The following is a 19594-nucleotide window of genomic DNA, read 5'->3' as shown; positions in this document are numbered from 1 at the left end:
AAATTTTGCCACTCCAGTCGGCACAGAGCTAGAGTCCTCATCAGGAGGTTAATGCCCCAAATACCTGCTTCCTCATCTTCACTGAATTTACGATTCTAGCACCTCAAAAGTGTTTCTGATAGGCATAACCTCACCTAACTCACATGCCTCACTGCAGTAGCAAGGGAAACAGAAAATAAATGTTCAGGCCATTATCTTGATAAGTTGCAATATAAGACATTATATAAATATAGAGATATCAGTCCAAAGAAAATAAGTACTCCCCTCCCACAAATAAATACATGCTATGATGGCTCAGAAGGAATTGCTGAGAATATCCCTAGTTAAGGAAGCAGAACTATCTAAATAAACAGAGGGGTCAAGGGGACAACCAGGAAGATGTGTCACTAGAGACAAAAATCTGGAAAGAGTGCTCTTTTTTGAAATATTTGTTTATTTAGCTGCCCCAGGCCTTAGTTGGGTCATGCAGGATCCATTTGCTGTAGTGCATGGACTCTGTAGTTGTGGCCCACAGATTTAGTTGCTCTGTAACATGTGGGATCTTAGTTCCATAATCAGGGACTGAACCTGCATCCCTTGCATTACAAGGCAGATTCTTAGCCACCGGACCACCAGGGAAGTCCCAGAGAAGAGTGTTCTTGAATAGGAGGATCAGTAATCTCAAATGCTACAGAGAAATTTAATAGGGTACAGACAGAGGAGTATCCATTGAGGACCAGCCAGGAGGTCGTTAGTCACCGTGGAGGGGCCAGTTTCCGGGAATAATGATGTAGAAAGCAAATTGTAGTATATTAGTGAATGAGTGGGAGGTAAGAATACAAAGGAAATGTAGGATGTTATTCAAAAAGATTATTGAAGAACTAGCAACATGTTACGGAATTAAAAAGGCTTTGCTGTTATCACTTTTCCTGAAGGGAGCGATCTCAACATGTTAAATGGACCCATTAAAGCAGAACGGTTGAAAATGTTCAGAAAGGAAGATATTAGTAGGGGAAAGTCCCTGTTGTGATGCTCAGCAGAGGTTGAAGACCCTACTTCAAGGAGGAGGAGGGATACATGTTCTACCAAAAAGGCAGGGAAGGAACAAAAGAAATATGGATGAATGAATTTGCAGATTTGCTGGCAGGAACAGTGAGAGCAGGTTTGGTACAGTAGGCTTTTGTTAAATAGAAGGTGGAGAGTGTTGGAAATAGAGGATTGGAGAGTAGCAAGCATATTTATTTCTATGGGCAACACCCACAATGCAGGTAAGTTTGGAGCAAAGAAATGTACAAGGCCATCAGCTGCATGGTCTTATGGTTCTCTTCTGGAGGGTTCAGTAGTCTAGTTGTTGGTATAAAACATTCAGCCTAGGGGAGCCCAACAGGACTTCCTGTAGAGATGAAAATGTTCTTTTCTGTGCCTAATACAGCAACCACCAGCCACAAGTGGCATTTGGTACTTGAAATGTAGCTAGACAGAGGAGGTACGTTTTTCATATCTTCATTTTAATTACTTAAAATTTAAGACTTAAATAACCACACACAACTAGGGGCTAGTTTATTATGCTGTGTAGATTGAGAGCTGGAATTTTGCAATATGGCTTGAAAGGACAGTGGAACTAGGAAGTTCAGAATATTGGCCATAGAATGGCTGAATGGATAATGGATTCTAGGTGACTTAGAAAGTAGTTAATGGAAAGAAGGTGAAACAGCGGTGTTACAGAAGAGGCCCCTTAGCATACAATTGCAGCTGTGGAAAGAGCTGAATAAAAAGGTTATGTGGAAGCTGAGGAGGTTAAGATACAAAGCTAACCTATTCAAAGTTAGCCTTTTAACAGTGGAGGAATTCTAGGTAATTAATATTTATTGTCTTAAAGCAGAGGTAAACCTTACAAATATGCTACAGAAGTGAAGTGAAAAGGGAAATGTATCAGGGGGTTAAATTTGGAGGTTAGATTAACGTACACACACTATCATAACAGGGAACTCCACTCAATATTCTGTAAAAACACATGGGTAAAGAATCTGATGCAGAATATCTATCTATCTATATAACTGAATCATTTTGTTGTACTCTTGAAACTAGCACAACATTGTAAGCCAACTATACTTCCAATAAAATAAAATCTAGAAAAAAAGTGAAGTGGAAATGGTAATGAAGAGGTGGAAGAATTTAAATTGTGGCTCTTGTCTGGACTGGATAACTCTCCCTGTTGAGAGTTAGGAGCATGTTGAATCGGTTTTGATTATTTACAGGACTGGGGAGGGGTCACTACTTGCATTTAAGGGCAAGTCAAAAATTCCCAGTGCCTTGAGATAACCAAAACAGACTCAAGTATAAAGTTTGCTTTCATAATGTCAATAGGACTCTCATAGAGAATCAATGCCTTGGATTTTGGATGAGTCGCGTAGGAATATTGAATTAACTCTTGATAGAATTTGGAGGCAAGAGGAGGATTTTTATAAAGAGGTCATCAGTCTCAGTTAGTTTACTTTAAGATATTAGGAGAGTTGGGAGTTCAGTAGATAACAAAAGTGAAATAGTCGCTTATCATATGGTGTAAGTTCCAAAGGATCAGATGTTTGACACCAAATGAAAAATTATAAGTTTGTAAGCATACTAGAAAGTGAGGAAAATGCTAACCCACTTCTGGATCATGCATGAAAAGAATAGTTATACTGCCTTAGGTGGATTATAAGAGAAACGTGTATCCTTCTAGTGAAAATCAGATTTCTTTCAAAGTATTTCAGGGCATTTATTTAAATGTGGACAGCAAAGGAAGGTTATTTATATTTAACATGAAATTGCATGAAGCAGCAGTCTTCAAATTGATAGATACATCTCTAGGGGTTCATGAACATGTTCTGAGGGCTATGAGACACAGGCACATTTAAGAAATCAATATATTTTAGATATTCAGTTTTCAAATATACACTTCCTTAAACTGCTCCATTCAGAACACATAGTGGAGGTACCTATCATGCTGGTCTTTCTTTCTTATCTACTCTTTCACAGTAGCATTCTTTCTAGTTAAAGGAAAATAAAGCATACTTACATCCAGTCCAAATCTAACCATGGAACATTTCTCCAAAACTGGGGAAAAAAAAAAGAAAACAACTTTGGGGCACGTAAAGAATCAATTAAGGCTGTAGATGTCAGCAAAGCCTCTTTTAATCAAGGGATCATAGACCACACAATGCTTATCATTAAAAGAAGCATTTTCAATACCATTTCACCTTTTTTCTTGTAACTACTGACATAATAAGTAAAAATATACTTTTGATCAAGTATGTAAAAATAACTGTGTTTTAATACTTAGAAAGGCATTTATGATCACTGAAAAGTTTTAAAAACAATTTCAAGGTGTTAATATATTCCTATCATACTCTAAGAAAGTTATAAGACAAATTGCTCTTATCCTATACAGACAAGTTTACATCCAGATGAGAGCAGAATTGAAAATCCAACCAAAACACAGGAAAATTTTTCTGAATTTATAATATTTTCCTTGGAGAATTTCATAGCAACTAGAGAGAGAAAAGGAAACAAAATTAGTAGCAAAAGATAACATCTTCCCTTCAGACAAAGTCTATATCTTTATAGTTAGATGAATTAACTATTTTAGAAACATTCTCACAATGAGATTACATAGATAAATGAAATCTAATTTTCTAATTTTAATGTTTATATTTATAATTTTAATATTCTTTATTTGGAGGAAAGATTTCCTTATAAATAATTCAACTCTTCTTAGTTGATGCTTAAATGTAATACTTTTTTTTCTGTCTTGATCACTTTCACAACTAAATTGGCCTTCTGTTTGAATCAATCTATCATAAATATATACTCAGACCAATAAATTGCTTATTTAGAGTTGTCTTAGAATTTGAGCACTCTGAGATTTTTTTATTGTAATATAGCTGATTTACAATAGTATATTAGTTTCAGGTGTACATTCTCTGAGCTGTGTATCAGAATGAGTCCTGCTCTGAACGGCAGTTCTTCACGTGCACCAGATCTGTGGTTTCCCAAGGTTCATTTCCCTCATGTCATAGCCATCCTTGTCCACAGATAAGTTTCTTAGAGCACTTATTTGTTCTCTCATATTTTACAGAACATGCCACATATTAAACTGTAAATGTTTTGAATAAGGGAATCTTCCTTTAGAGAAGAAGTATACAAAATAGAAAACCATTTGATTATAACACCTTATATATCATTTAAACCTATGTTTTTATTCCACTTCATCACACTATAGTCCAATGTGAAACAAATTAAGATTCTGAGCCATAAGACCACATCCTACACAAAGGTGAGCAACCTTAATTGTAATTATTAATTGTAAAATAGGAAGACTTGATGCAGATGATACTATTGTAGAAACATCTCTAAATTGATTAAAGTTTTCTTTGTAAATAAACAAAAACTAAGCAAGAGGAAATTGTGTAAGGAGGAAATGTTATGCATCTAGATTAGAATTTTCATTTGAAAAAGGATTATTTTGATCAACTGAACAAGATGTAAGAATTTGCTACCATACAGATGATTTGGAGAGAAATTACCATTCAGCTTTCTCAAAAGATTATATAGGAAGGCTGAATTAAAAAATGTCAGGCTCAGGAGGAATTACAAAGGGCTTCTAGACCAGCTAGTTGTATGCATAGGATACTTCTACATCTTATTATAATTCTTGAATACTGTCAGTATTAGGCATCTCAGATGTAGTAGCATGTGCTGAATAAGGCAGATACTCCAAACTTCCCTGTTCCTCAACCTTTGCTTTCTTCCCCAAAACTCCTACATCTTCTTACCTATTGAATTTCCTTTCCTTCTATTCCCATTTCCCATATTTTCAGGTTTGGGCCCAAAAGGAGAGGAAAGCTTATTTCAGGATGTCATCACAATTCAGCTACTCAGCAAACTAAATAACTGATCCATAAACAGGTAGTTATAGAAGGGGAATTTGAGGATGAAGCCTAAGGGATCAATGAGGATTTTGGAATTTGAGGGACAAGGCATAGTACCAATGTCATCTGGTTAGTGAAAGGAAAGAATGGATTTGAACTCCATGGGACACATGATGAGATCAAGACAAAAATACATTTTAAGATGGAAACACTAACCTCAAGAGAAAACCTTGGTGAAACTGATTTCCAGTGAAGATTGCTATGGTCCTCAACAGCTGCTGTGGTTCCTTGTCAGTCATTTATGGGTGTGGTATGATCTATGGTTGCTAATAGACATGTCAACCATATTTAATAACTGCAATTGTTATGTAAATATAATTTCAACTACCACATTTAGAATTAAATGTTCAGAATGGAAGTGTCATTTTTTTCTCATTATCTACAACAATCGATCCATGTCCTTATTCATATAAAGGGGCATGATAGTATTACTATCTGTTATGATAATAATTTTACTTTCTTTGTTTTTTTTCAAAATATTAAAGAATTAAATTTAATTTTTATGAGCTTATTTTGTCCTCAAATTCTGAGAAGACTAAGTTTATTAGAGTTTGCCAATTTATGTTTTTAACTGTAGTGAGCTAGCGATATCATTATTAGCAGTTCAGCAATAGAATTGAATTCTATTAGACTAATTTTTTTTAGGCTATGTAATTTAATTAGGTATTTTTCTATCTCTTTTCTCTTCAATGTTGTAAGATTTCAAACTTAAAACATGTGAAATAATTACATTTCCCCTTTAGATTAAAATATATTTAATCTATGTTATAGAATCAGTCAACAGTTTGCTTTTTTTCACATTTATCCATTTAATTTTGGCTGAATAAAGATACTGATATTGGAGACTTCATGTCACTGAAATACACCTAACAAATAATTTCCTTGTTCTAAATCTATCTTTAAATAATTGCCAGTGCATTCAGAAAATTTATAGGAAGTGCATTGTGTTCATTTTCCAAGCATTTTATCTGTGACATCTTGATTTCCTAATGTGTCATTTTAACCCTCCTTATTATTTCAAATTTATGATTTTATGCCAAAAACATAAACTGTTTCTGCCACCATTTATCTATATTTTAACCCTTTTTCTTAAAATTAACATCATTTTATAAAGAAATTTCCATAAGTTTTACATGCTTAGAGATCATAAAGCAATTAGTATGCTTTGAACTTCACACATCCAAACACTAACTTTATATTAGTAGAGGTAGTAGAAACCAAAATGAGAAAAATAGAATGGATTTCTTAAAAATAGCCCTAAGAAGTTCAGCGTCTTGGTGTAATGCATGCTTTTTTATTATTTAGGAATCTCTAAATTACTTTGGGTAATCATATTTTATTTCTTTTAACTATCAGACCAAAACTTCAGGCTTCTAGATACTTAGGGTGCATTAAATGATGAACACTGACAAAGATGCTTGTTTTCTGGCACTTTCATTCTAGGCAAATGTGGGCAGACTGTAAACTTTTGATAGACATATTTAAATTACACTTTAGGTTAGAAGTGGTACAGGCCATCAAAAAGACAAAAAAAGAAAAGAAAGGAAAAGAAAGAAGGCTTAAAGTGACCAGTATATTGAGATGTTCAGGAAAAAATAAAGCTGAGGAGGCCTCATTGTGAGAACGCATTTGCTAAATGGCACATGTAATTATCTTTGTTACCAATTTATTTATGATTTCAAGAAACAAAGTATTTCTGTAAAATTAGGTCTAACACTAGTGTAAATAATATTTTATAAAACAATAGATTTGATCATTTGGACACATTTCAAAGTTTATAATTTTTATTTTGTTATTTTCAAGTTCCAAGAAATATTATGACATATGCATATGGAATAGTTTGTTTGGTTTTAGACAAATACTAAAAGATTATTCCTGTTTACATACCATCCTGACACAGTTTGAATGTAATATTGAATGGCAAATTTTTGGCCAAGAGCTCAAGTCACATTTCAATTACGATATCATCAGCTGGGTTTATCTCTGCAGTTCAGCTACAACAAAACAGTTAAATGTTTTCCACAGAAAGCTGCCTAGAACTTCAAAAGATTACTACAGACTATAGTATACTATAAATTCTTTCTCCTCTTTTCCTATTTTTCTTTTCATATCTTCTTATTTTATTTTCCTATACCCTCTTATTGGCTAACATGCATACCAAGCTTCAGGTTGTTCATCTTTGAATGATAGAATCATTAAAGGAGTCTGGTTGATAGGACTAATACGCACTGGAAGGACAAATATACACAAATAACTATTATTTGCACAGTATTAGCACTTTTATTTTAGACCTATAAGCTCATCCATAATAACAAATTGGAAGTTGCTATCCCTGATGTAAAAAATTATAATAATAATAATGGTATATATATATTTCAATCCAAGAAAATATTTTCATGTTTTAAATATATATATTTATATCCACATCTATTTAAAAATATTGCATCCCTATTAGGTGTAGCACACCCTGAGTGTTATAAGAATGAATATTAATGCTTAACCTGTCAAAGAAAGGGAGGAAGGAGGGAAAGAAGGAAGGGAGGGAAGAAGAGGTACATATCAAGGGAGACAGGCTGCACAAAATTCATTGTTATAGACATTACAACCTTATAATACCTTAAATACCTTAATAGAAGTCCAATGTACTATGAGTGTTTAGAAATAGTATAAATTACTTTGAAGTGAAACAAACAGGGAGAGTTTTGTGGATGAGGACATACCAAGGAACAATGAATTTTAAGTTTTTCAGCACTTCCACATTTCAGATATATTTCTAGGTCTTTTTCTTTTTCAAATTTTACTCCCCTTTATAACAGCCCTAGGAGTCATCATTACCTTCATCTCCACCTTTCAGTAAATAAAATTCACAAAATATAACTCTCCTGAATCACACAGTGTGTTTTCTCTTCTTCAGAGACTACTATTCTATGAGAATATCTTAGTGAGACATCATAAAATCACAGCCTGTGTGACAATAGAAAATTGAGACCTCTCTAGATTACTGTTGATGACTTTTCTTAACATTTTTAGTCCTCATTCTAAACAATTGCTCCTGGGATCAACTCTGGCAATTGTAGCTAAACTTCTTCATCTTAAATTCTTGTGAATGTATTGTCTTCTTCTGTCCTCCCTACGGGCATTTACACAAGGTTGTTGAATTTGTCAGGATTTTGTCGCTACTTATTGATTTCAGAAGAGGACTTCAGTGTAGGGGAAAGAAAAAATAAAAGCACTTAATATGTATATTATTACAACTACCCCTAAATTCTATCAGCTAAACTCCAACAGAATCTTACATTGTTTTTCTTGACCTCAACCTGCTGTTGTATTCTGTAATTTGCCACCTTTAAAATCAGAGCTACCCATAATCTGTCATATCTAGCTATATTCAAGCTCCCCAGATCCTTATTTTGAGGTTCCCAATTTTTAGAAGCCAAAAATCAACTATTAGGTAAACATTTTTCACATGTAAAGTATATTCTTTTACAGTTCAACACCTCTTCAAGCTAAACCCTTCCAGTTAAGATTTTGCTAAGGTTTTGTAAAAATAAATAAGGCTAAACATGTTTTTAGGAGTGACAAAAGAATGAAGAAACATCTGCATTTTATTTTATATCAAAGACAAATTTTCCATCTTGCCTGAGAATGTCAGTATTAGGAGCTTGAGGCTAAACTGAGGTCTATTTTATCCCATAGCTCATTTTTTCATCATGTTTCTTTCACATAAAGGTGAGTATATTTCAGTAGGTTTGAAAAGAGGGTCGCAAAGTCAGAGAGGTGAGTAAACTGAAGGTAAGTTTGAGAAGAAGCAATCAGCTATTGAATGAAGTGCAGATTGAGTTAAGGAGAGTGTTATAAGATTGATTAGAGAGATGATTCTGTTTCACTCCAAATATGAATAATTAATAGTAAGATGTTTGGACACAATTCACCAGGTACCATGTGACTGACAAAGTGGAGAGTTGAGAAGATAAAAGAAGCAAGTACAAGTTCCACAGCCTCATATTGAAGATGGAATTGTGTCAGTCATGTCCATATAACTAACCTGCAACAATTACTTATTCATCTGCAGTCTCCTATATCACTGCCTATCCATCCCATTGTCTTAGTTCTAACTCTTTTTGCTTTTAACTTTTTATTTTACATTGGAGTATAAAAGATTAACAATGCTGTTACAGTTGCAGGTAGACAGAAAAGGCTTCCCGGGTGGTTCAGCTGGTAAAGAATCTGCCTGCAATGCAGGAGACCTGGGTTCAATCCCTAGGTTGGGCAGATTCCCCTGGAGAAGGGAATGGCTACCCACTCCAATATTCTGGCCTGGAGAATTCCATGGACAGAGGAATCAGGTAGGCTGGAGTCCATGGGGTTGCAAAGAGTCAGACACGACTGAGCAACTTTCACTTTTCACTTTCGCAGACAGAAAAGGGACTCAGCCATACTTAAGCATGTATCCATTCTCCCTCAAACTCCCCTCTCATCCAGGCTGCCACATAATGTTGAGCAGAGTTCCCTGTGCTACACATTAGTTAGTTGTTCATTTTAGTTGTGTCTTTGTTAGTTGTTCATTTTAAATATTAGCAGTGTGTACATGTTGATTCCAAACTCCCTAACAACCCCTTCCCTTCATCATTTCCCCCTGAGTCTTCGTTCCAACTTTTGCATTTTCTATTCTATATGTTGTCTAGACATGAGTTCAAAATTCACATCTGAGTTTATTATCCATTCTGCCTTTGTTTTGGGGCTTTGCTGGTGGCTCAGATAGTACAGATCTGCGTGCAGTGCAGGAGACCTGGGTTCAATCCCTGGATCAGAAACATCCCCTGGAGAAGGGGATGGCTATCCAATCCAATACTCTTGCCTGGAGAATTACATGGACAGAGGAACCTGGTGGGCTACAGTCCACGAGTCTCAAAGAGTCAGATACAGCTGTGCGGCTGACACTTTTTCACTGTTTGTCCTCGTAGACTACAGGATTCAGATTGCCCTTAACTGCCCAACATTTGCCCTGACCAGCTGCCCCAAATGCCTTGGATAGAAAATCAAATAACAACAAAAGAGTGTGCCTTATCTTTAGAAAAGTTTCATTAAATTATTGTGTTTAAATGTTTAGTCAATTTATTTATTAAATTTCTGACTATGTGCTCTCCTTTTTCCCACAGGTTTTCAGGAAGGCATCCAAGATGAAAGTATCTTTGGCTTTTCTCTTACGTCTTCTCAGGAGGGCTTCTAGTTTTCCTCAGAGTGGCTCTGTGTGCCCTATTGGTTCATTATATTACTTGTCCAGTTGCTTTACCTATTTTAACCATAGATTGAACTGGGCTCAGGCAGAGGTATGTATACATGATTTTGCTTATAATTTTAAGTCCTCCTCCTCATGCTCTGCTTCTTTCAGTACACTTATCACACCAAAAATTGGAGATGGAATTGTTTTATTTTATTTCAGCAAAATGTGCACAATCATACAAATAATTGGGATTACATTTTCTGCTTTTTCCTTCCCAGGGTTTATGTCAACAATATGGCTTTCATCTTTTCACCATCCAGAATGTTTAGGAAGACTCTGCCATAGCTATTTTGATAAAAAACACTTCCAACAGAATGAAAATATCTGGATCAGATTAGACAAACCTATTCAGGTATTGCTAAAGTATTTTTCTAAGAGAGGATATATATTTTTTGTTTGTTTCCTACTTGAAGACGATAGTAATATGGGCCTACCAGTCAACCAAGACAAATATGCTCTTGATCTCTTGGCTTTTGTAAGACTTCCCAATTTAAATTATAAACTAAATTCCACATTTTTAAAATTAGCTAACTCATAATTTGTGGAGAGCCTGAATTTCCTAAACTTCTGTTGGCAACGTAGGTGCATCTGGTAGGTCACAGAGTTTTTTCTAAGAAAAGTATGATCGATGTACAATGTTTTGTATTGTGTGAGTTTATGGACATTATTTCTGTGAACCGAATCAGCATCATCTCTGCACTATTTGCCAGATACTACTCAGATATGTTTTAAGTATTAAAGAAGATTCTATGTGCATTAACAACCTCTAATCCACTCTGCCTGAACAACATTATTTTATTGCTGTATTACATAAATAATTCTATTACTCTAGTGATATTATATAAAATTCTGTGGCTATTATGCTATTATAGCCAGAATATTCTTCTGAATATTCAACTTAAGGGACACAATATAAGTACGGGAATATTAAATCTTGACAAGCTGTAAATTTTATCAAAGCATCTTTGATTCTGTTCTTAGGAACTATGATCTCAGTATTCTAACTGGTGTTTTTTCATGTGTTTGTTCATTCATTAAAAATATCATATTAGTTCAGTCTCTCTGCATAGTGATAGGTGTCTATTGATCAATTGCTAATTTATTTTTTATTACCATCCAAATTATAATTTTCTCAGCTATGAGATAATATAGCCAATGAACTGCACTAGATCCTGGAAAGGTAGAGTTCTATATCATGCCTTACAAGTTATAAAAACTCTTGCTGTGTCATTTACACACATTTGCATTATATCACCGAAGAATATTCTATCTTGGTAATTCTCAACTTACTAATAAAAACTACCCCTCTCTCTACTGGGGAGACATTTTATTTCAGAATAGCCAGTGGAAAATCATTCATGGACCTAGATATGGACAATATATACCACTAAAGAGCCAAAAAGTCACTGTAAAAAATGAAGATTGTGTGGAACTTGTAGCAGCAGAAGGTGAGAATATGTAAGAGTAATAAATTTTTTAAAAATCTGAGTTGCACCAACAAGGCCTCTTTCTAACTATTTGCTCTAATATTTTCCAAAATTTTCAAGGAGCCATAATTATGTCAAAAAAGAAAAGGTTCCTTTATCAAATATGCTTTTGAAATACTACATTCTATACTCTTTCTCTAGGAAATTTATAAACACCTTAGTGACTTAAAGGCTCTGAAAACTACAGTTTAAAAGAAACGGGTAATAATCTTTAACCGACACTTTCCATATATATTTGATCATAGTTCTCTTTCCCCTCCTTACCTGGTAACATTTTGCACAGTAGTTTTTAGTTTGCAAAAATGCAGATTCAGATTTATCAGTTGAGTACTGCAGGGGAAAATGTAGGTAACAATCTCAGGACTGTTGGAAAACCACCGATTGTCACACAATTTTTCAAATTTGTTTTATTTAGGATTCTTGAGGTGGAATAACCTTCAGTGCCAAGAAAGGAGGTCCTTCTTGTGTCAAAATGTGTAAGTCTCCAGAAGTTATAATTTCTAATTCAGTCTTCTTGGAATATGAAGAATACTCCATCTAATGCTAATTACTTTCAGAGTTATAAGGATAAGAACACCTTCCATGGTGCATGCAATATATAAATACGTTTTTATTGAGTTCTTTTCATAGATTTGAGAAGTCTTTTTTTTTTTTTTTTTCAGGTTAAACACTTCCTGAGCAATGTTTCTTATGTGATCAAAAGCCAGAAAATCTTAAAAATAGGTCTGATTCCAGAGTACTTCAAGTCTCAAAGTAATTAATTATATGAGCATTATTATTGTATAATATGAAACAAACTCAAAAAACAAAATTCACAGAACATATTATTCATTTCCTATGGGGGATACATTAACTTCTGTATCTGATAAACACACCTCCAAGCATGGTACTAGGCATTAAAATTAAGACCAAAAAAGGTGGGAGGGGGGATCAGGATAGGGAACACATGTAAATCCATGGCTGATTCATGTCAATGTATGACAAAAACCACTACAATATTGTAAAGTAATTAGCCTCCAACTAATAAAAATAAATGGGAAAAAAATATTCTTGTTCATGTTATAATGGAAAAGTCAGAAAATAAACAAGTAAATAAAAATGTGCTATGACTACATGTGTGGAAGTCACTTCAGTCATGTCCAACTCTTTGCAACCCTGTGGACTGGAGCCCACCAGGTTTCCATGTTCATGAGATTCTCCAGGCAAGAATACTAGAGTGGGATGCCATGCCCTCCTCCAGGGATCTTCCCAACCCAGAGATCAAACCCATGTCTCACGTCTCCTGCATTGGCAGGTGGGTTCTTTACCACCAGTGCCCCCTGGGAAGCACCAGACTATAAGTAACACGTAGATGTGTATTATCTGCATTAGAACTGTTTCAGATGCTAGGCATCCCCTTTACCAATAAATGGAAGTCTATTCATAGCCTATGCATCCTGATTTGCTACTATGCATCAAAAATTAATGACTGACAGATCATAAAGCTACTAATTATTTGGTTTATTAGGACAGTGAATTGAGATAATTTCTATCCATGTTTGAGTAGGGTTTATATTATGAACATCTTCAAATTTCTACTTTTAAGTAGCTCTCTGAATTCCTTTTGGAGATAGTGATTTTTCTCCACTGTATGTAGTCTTTGTGAGAGGGCATGTGCACACACCTGATTTCTCACTACGGAAGTGCAAAGAACCAGATCCCAGTTCTCTGTACTTTGTTATGGGCAACATGACCCAAGCTTGACAATGAGACCTTCTCTCCTGGAATGATAAATCTTTATTGAGTAATTCCAAGAGAAGACATGATATTAGATATTATGGCCCAGCTATTGTGTAGGTTCAGACTATTCTAGTTAGTTTCCCTTGCTATTCTGTTCTATACCATTCAGAGCTATCTTTCAAATTCTCCTTCTGATTCCTCCTTTCCAATAACCTTTTGCTTAAGATAGTCAGAGCTTGTTTCAAGGGTTTGTAATCAAGAACCAAAAACATGCAGTGTTTGAAAAGTCTCTAACTCCTTAGTTCTAGTAGAAAAATAGAGAATTTAGATGGAAAGAGAGAAACAATGGCCATGAGCCTGGAAATGGTTAGGCACTTATCTATATTTCCTCTGATCACATAGCTGGTATTCACCAATACCACCAAGAACTGAATAATGTTATGTTGTCGAGGCCCTCCCATGGCACTACACCCCATACAAATACACACAATCCAGTCCCTTTCCTCCTGTCCACCAAATTCTGTCTGTCTTATGTCTTTTACTTGCATAATTCTAAAATCTTCTAAGTTACTGAGTCTGAAACAAAAGCAAAGTTTATTGAGTATGTAAAATCAATTTATAGCTTGATAGGGGTAATTAGAGGCTTCCCTGGTGGCTCAGACGGTGAAGAAGCTGTGTGCAAATCGAGAGACCCTGGTTCTATCTCTGGGTTGGGAAGACCCCTTGGAGAAAGGAATGGCTACCCACTACAGTATTCTTGTCTGAAGAATCCCATGGAGAGAGGAGCCTGGAGGGCTACAGTCCATCGGGTCACAAAGAGTCAGACATGACTTAGGGACTAACATAGTGGTAATTAGGTGAAACAAATTGTCTTTACCAAAACTTAAGATTTAAAAAAGATGAAGTTATGATTTTTGGTAAAACACCCATTATTATTTCACCTAATCATATCTACATAGGAATTCTCTGTTATATGTCTTTTGCTTGTTTCATAAGTTTTGGAGTCTTACATATCTTCGGTAATAGTAAAATATATATATATATATACACATTTATAAACACTTTCATTTAGAATATTGGAAGAAAGAGAATAACATCACAAAATTAAGCAAAGTAACTGAAAGTGATGAAAAAACTAAGGACTTTGAGTTAATCCAAACGTATGGTGGAGTAAGAGTAAAATCCACAACTAAGGAAGGAAAAAAAATAGAAAAATTTCTTTTCACAAATGTATGTTCATAATTCATTTTATTTCTTTTTATTCCCCTTTGTGCATTTCTCCCCATCTTTTCTTTCATTGCTTCTTTCTATCCTTCATTTTAGAAATTTTCTTTTCTTATACTGTTAATATTGGTCTTCAAAATGATCAAACCTAATGGGCAGGTGGTCTCAAAACCTTAAACTTTAACTGACTGAAATATGATATAATTATCAGTAAAACTGAAAGTCTTGATTTATTACTTTTTGAAAAGTTTTGATAACTTGTTTGATATAAAGTGCTTTCATATTTAAAAAATCTTATCAAATTGTCATATTTACCATATTGGTTGCAAGATGCCAAAAGAGTGACAATTTCTTATTATTTCAAAACCCCTTTACAAAAGTTACTGATTTAAGGCTGTAATGTCAATAATACTCCAAAACACTTAGGGAAATTATGTCTATGACAATTTTCATTCTCCAATGTAAATATACTTTAATCAGTGAAAAAGAGCATTGGCTTTCCATTCAGTCGATGCCTTCATTCTTGTGTTTGGCTTTCTTGTTCATTGCTTTTCTCTTTATTTTTTTTTCCAGAATCATTCACCAGAGAAAAGCTTGACTTCTTTTCTGATGGTTCCCTTGATATTCATCTCCTTCCTCATTTCCTTCTTTCCCAAAATCAATAGCTCCAAACAAAATCTGCAAACTGAGCTTGATTAAAATATTTCCGTAAATGGACACTGAAATACTGTAAAATGTCAGGACTTAAGTTTCAGAAATTTTAAGGGTCTGTGACTTAAGGTAAAGAAATAGCCTGCCACAGTTTCACAGATACCAACAGAAGACTGCAAATACTGAACATAAGACAAAAGATTTATTGGACACAAGCAACCACAGGAGAGTATCGGCATTTGCATTAGTTTCCCCAGTTCTTACAGTGCTGTCTGAAGAGGGCCAGGTGATGATCTGTATACACAGTGGGTTGTACCATGGCGAAGAATTCTAAATGTAAGGAACTCAGTTTTTTATAATGAACAGCCAGCTTACCTGAGTTTTACCCTGCAAAGAACCATGATCTTTATTACAAATGGACAGAAAATATATCCTTTGCCCTGAATAGTGACACTATCTCTGTCTATCTAGTATGGTTATTAAAAAAAAAAAAAAAAAACTTTGGAAAAATGGTCCAAAACAAAGGCAGTCAATGATTCTATCTGCAGGACATGAGGAAAAGCAAGATTGGGGGACTGTTTCTCAATATTCAGTGAAGGGCCAGCATAGGTATCCAAATGCTTCTGTGAAGATAGATTCTGTACATGTTCAGCGGCTCAGTTGTGTCCGACTCTTTGTGATCCCATAGACTGCAGGACACCAGGCTTCCCCATCCTTCACCATCTCTTAGAGTTTGCTCAAACTCATGTGCACTGAGACAGTGATGCCACCCAACCATCTTATCCTCTGTCGTCCCCTTCTCCTCCTGCCTTCAATCTTTCCCAGCATCAGGGCATTTCTAATGTCCCCTCATTTTTAAACTAGTTTTTATTTTTAACTTCATATATTCTCTTTCAAAATGAATTCTGGATTTTAATATTGATTTGTAAGAAATTTATAGAAACAGTTGCTTGTTAGGCATATAACAAAGGTTCCCAACATTTCTTTTCCAGTATAAACTGGTAAAAGAAGTTATGATAAAGCAACAGTAATGTTTCTTGTTTGTCTGTTTGAAAAAAAGAGAAATGGGAGCATGGAAAAACCATTGCCCTTATACCTGTAGAAGATATAAGGTAAATATTATATCCTGTATTACCCTCTCTCCAAAATGGGAGCATGACATTAAAATAAGTCTTTATAAAGCAAGTATTATGCTTAAAAGAAACTGATAAAGCCAAAGTTTAAATCACATATATAGTACAATCTAAGATAAAGATTTATGTATAACATAAATTACAAATGAACAATTTAAATTAAACCTTGCCAAAAATTATGTGATGCTTTATTGAATTTAAAGACTGTATTACAGAAATTTGTTGGTTGTCAACAAATTTTATAACTTTATAAGTTAAAAAAAGCCCCAATATTCTAATTAAATTAAATAAAGTAGATACTGTTCAGACTAACTATTTCATTGTCTTGAAGAACTCTAGTAAACTGTACAACCTACCTGACTGAGACAAGGACATTTTTAAGAACCTGCATTTGACATACCACAGAAGAGCCATTGTTTTCTAGATGATGGATGCTTCCTTACCTTGAGTGACCTGTCAGTATTGACCAAGATAATGCAATAGCTTTAAGGTCAATTAAATGTCCTTGACATCTGTTTCTAATGTCTCCTTAAACAGAGATCGAGCTATTTTGATTTCCTGTTTTGTCTTAAAAGTTAGTAATTCAGAAATAAATGTAAAGACTGAAACTAGAGCAAATAATGTATATAATAATTTGAAACTTAAAAATAGGAAAGCCAGGATCAAAACTGGGTGTGAAGCTAATGATATTCCTTTTGAAGGTTTTGATGATTAGAATTTTCTCCTTGGATTTTGGAAAAAAATAACACTGTAGAAATATGAGTTTTTCAATGCATTACAACAAATTGCATTTATTATATCAACCTAGTGAATAAAAGGACATAAAACTATGATAACTATTTTACTTTCAGTGATAATAAATATAGAAAAAAGAAACTCCATACAGTAAAAATGTGATTCATTTGATTATCTAGAGGTTGAATACATCTCAATATCAAACCCATCATAACATTAAAAGGAAAATAACATTTATGAAAATATGTCCACAAAATTAATGACTGGCAAGATAAATATATTTATGATTGAATAAAATTTGCAAAAATATAAAAGCATTTCTCAAGAAAAAGGCAAAAGGTACAGAATCAAGATGCAACTTAATATTAAATAATATAATTTTTTGTTCATAATTTTATGAAATTAACAAAGATGTAAAACTTCCAAGTCAGATGAGTATTTGGCATAAAGCTAATGGTCAAACAAGTACTTTCAAACATTAATTATGCCTTTATAAATTGAAAATACCAGTTGTGAAAGGTATTTGAAAATCTGAATCAAAGATCAGAAATGTTTATACACTCTTTCATGAATTTCCAATTGCTCTTCACAATTATATGCAAAAGACATCGCTAGATGGTATGCAATAAAACCCATGTACATGTGTACATGTTACGGCCATATGTAAAAGGCAGAAAACAAAATCAAACTCTGAAAATAAAAAATTACTTTTAAATGGAGGCTAAATACATTGTCATGTATCTAAAATGTGGGAAATTGTCGCTCATAGAAACTGAAAAGAGCCCCAGGGAATTAAAAAACCATATTCCATCAGGAAATATTGCAACCAAAGGAATATACATTTACCTCTTTTACATTTTGAATTTTAAAGAACAGGATCCATCGCTTAAAATTTCTTAATTATTACTAATTATAAAAATGCCACTAGGAAAATGTGACAACAACATAACAAAAAGTAGAAGAACAAGTAGTTTATGAAATCAATATAATACACTTGTATGTGTATAGATAAAAAATACACTACACATTTTTACCAGTGGCTTCTTATCTTTGGGTTGAAGGTTAATGAATTATCTTTTCTTTTTTTTTCTCTTATTGATTTCTAACAATTGTGTAAATATTCAGTCACTAAACCCAAATCTACAACTCTTCTACAATAAGTAAAGCTTGTGACTCAAACCTTTTGCCTCATTTTACAAGTTAAATATCAGAAACTCTAAAATTGAACTTAATGTTTCAGTAATCTACTTGATTATACATTTAAATAATAAAACAAATAAACATGATAAAGCCACGTGTTTGGACTCTTACCAAGGACACAGAAAGTCTTTGGGGGTACATTTTAAAAATAAAGCACATGGACTTCCCTGGAAGTCCAGTGATTAGGACTCCAAGCTCCCAAGGCAGGAAACATGGGTTTGATCCCTAACCAGGTAACTAAAATCCCATGTGCTGCTCAGTGGGACCAAAAAAAGAGCCACAGTGCATTAGAGTAGAGCCTCTGGAATAAAATGGCCTGGTTCAAAGTCCAGTTAACCGTTTATGTATTAGCCTGGAAAAGCTGTTTAACTACTGCAAGCCTTAGTTTCTTCATCTCTAAAATCTAAATAACAATGGTATTTACTTTTGGAGGTTACCATGAGAAAAATCATATTAATGAGAAAATCTTTTAAAGGTACTAACACAGTACCTGAATGTCTGACTTGTTAAAAGTGCTTGATCAGGGACTTTCCTGTTGGTCCAGTGGCTAAGACTTTGTGCTCCCACTGCAAGGGCCCTGGGTTCAACCCCTGGTCAGGGAACTGGATCCCATATGTCACAAACTAAAGATCTCAAGTGTCACAAGTGAGACCTGGCACAGCCAAATAAATAAATTAATCTTTTTTTAAAAAAGTGCTTGTTAAATGACAGCTTGCTCTTCTTTTGGAAGACTATGGCTGCATTTGAGTGTTGGCACTACAATAATCAGTACATTGAGGAGATGACCTTCCTTTTCTCCTCAGGTGACCGCTCAGAACAAGGGACGCTGGAGGCCAGGAACATAGCTGTGAATTGTTGGAGCAGAGAGGGCTCTATTAATACTTCCTTTAACCTTCTCAGAGGGCTTCCAGACAGAGGAAGAGGAAGGTCTCAGAGATACTTGGACTGAAACAATCCATGACCATCCTGATTTGAAAGAGCAAGAGGAAGCGATGACATGCAGGAAGAGCTGGGGTGGGGAGACGTGGGGCAGAGTTGAAGAGCACTGTAGAACTTCACCTCACCTTCTAAGGAGAGAATGCCAGCATTTCAGGCATCTGCCTTCCTCAAAGGAAAATTTCTAATTCTCAAAATCAAGTTCAAGTTGTTCCTTGTACTGATGGTCTTCCATGTTCTGCTTGCTGCCTTCCTTTTCACCTGCGCCACTCATCA

At 34.6% G+C, this 19594-nt stretch overlaps 1 protein-coding gene across 1 annotated transcript in view; it reads left to right on the top strand.

Annotated features, from left to right (window-relative positions):
• The first annotated feature begins 1241 nt into the window (after positions 1-1241).
• Positions 1242-19594, top strand: part of CSN1S1 (casein alpha s1) — a 62988-nt gene continuing 44635 nt past the window's right edge. The window contains exon 1 of the mRNA XM_061145573.1: positions 1242-1247. Within this exon, the coding sequence (XP_061001556.1) occupies positions 1242-1247 (6 nt within the window). The remainder of the gene's footprint in view (positions 1248-19594) is intronic.

The sequence above is a fragment of the Dama dama genome, chromosome 6, assembly GCF_033118175.1.
Source record: "Dama dama isolate Ldn47 chromosome 6, ASM3311817v1, whole genome shotgun sequence".
NCBI lineage: Eukaryota > Metazoa > Chordata > Mammalia > Artiodactyla > Cervidae > Dama > Dama dama.
The sequence above is the reverse complement of the archived record's forward strand: the minus strand, read 5'-3'. Positions and strand labels throughout refer to the sequence as shown.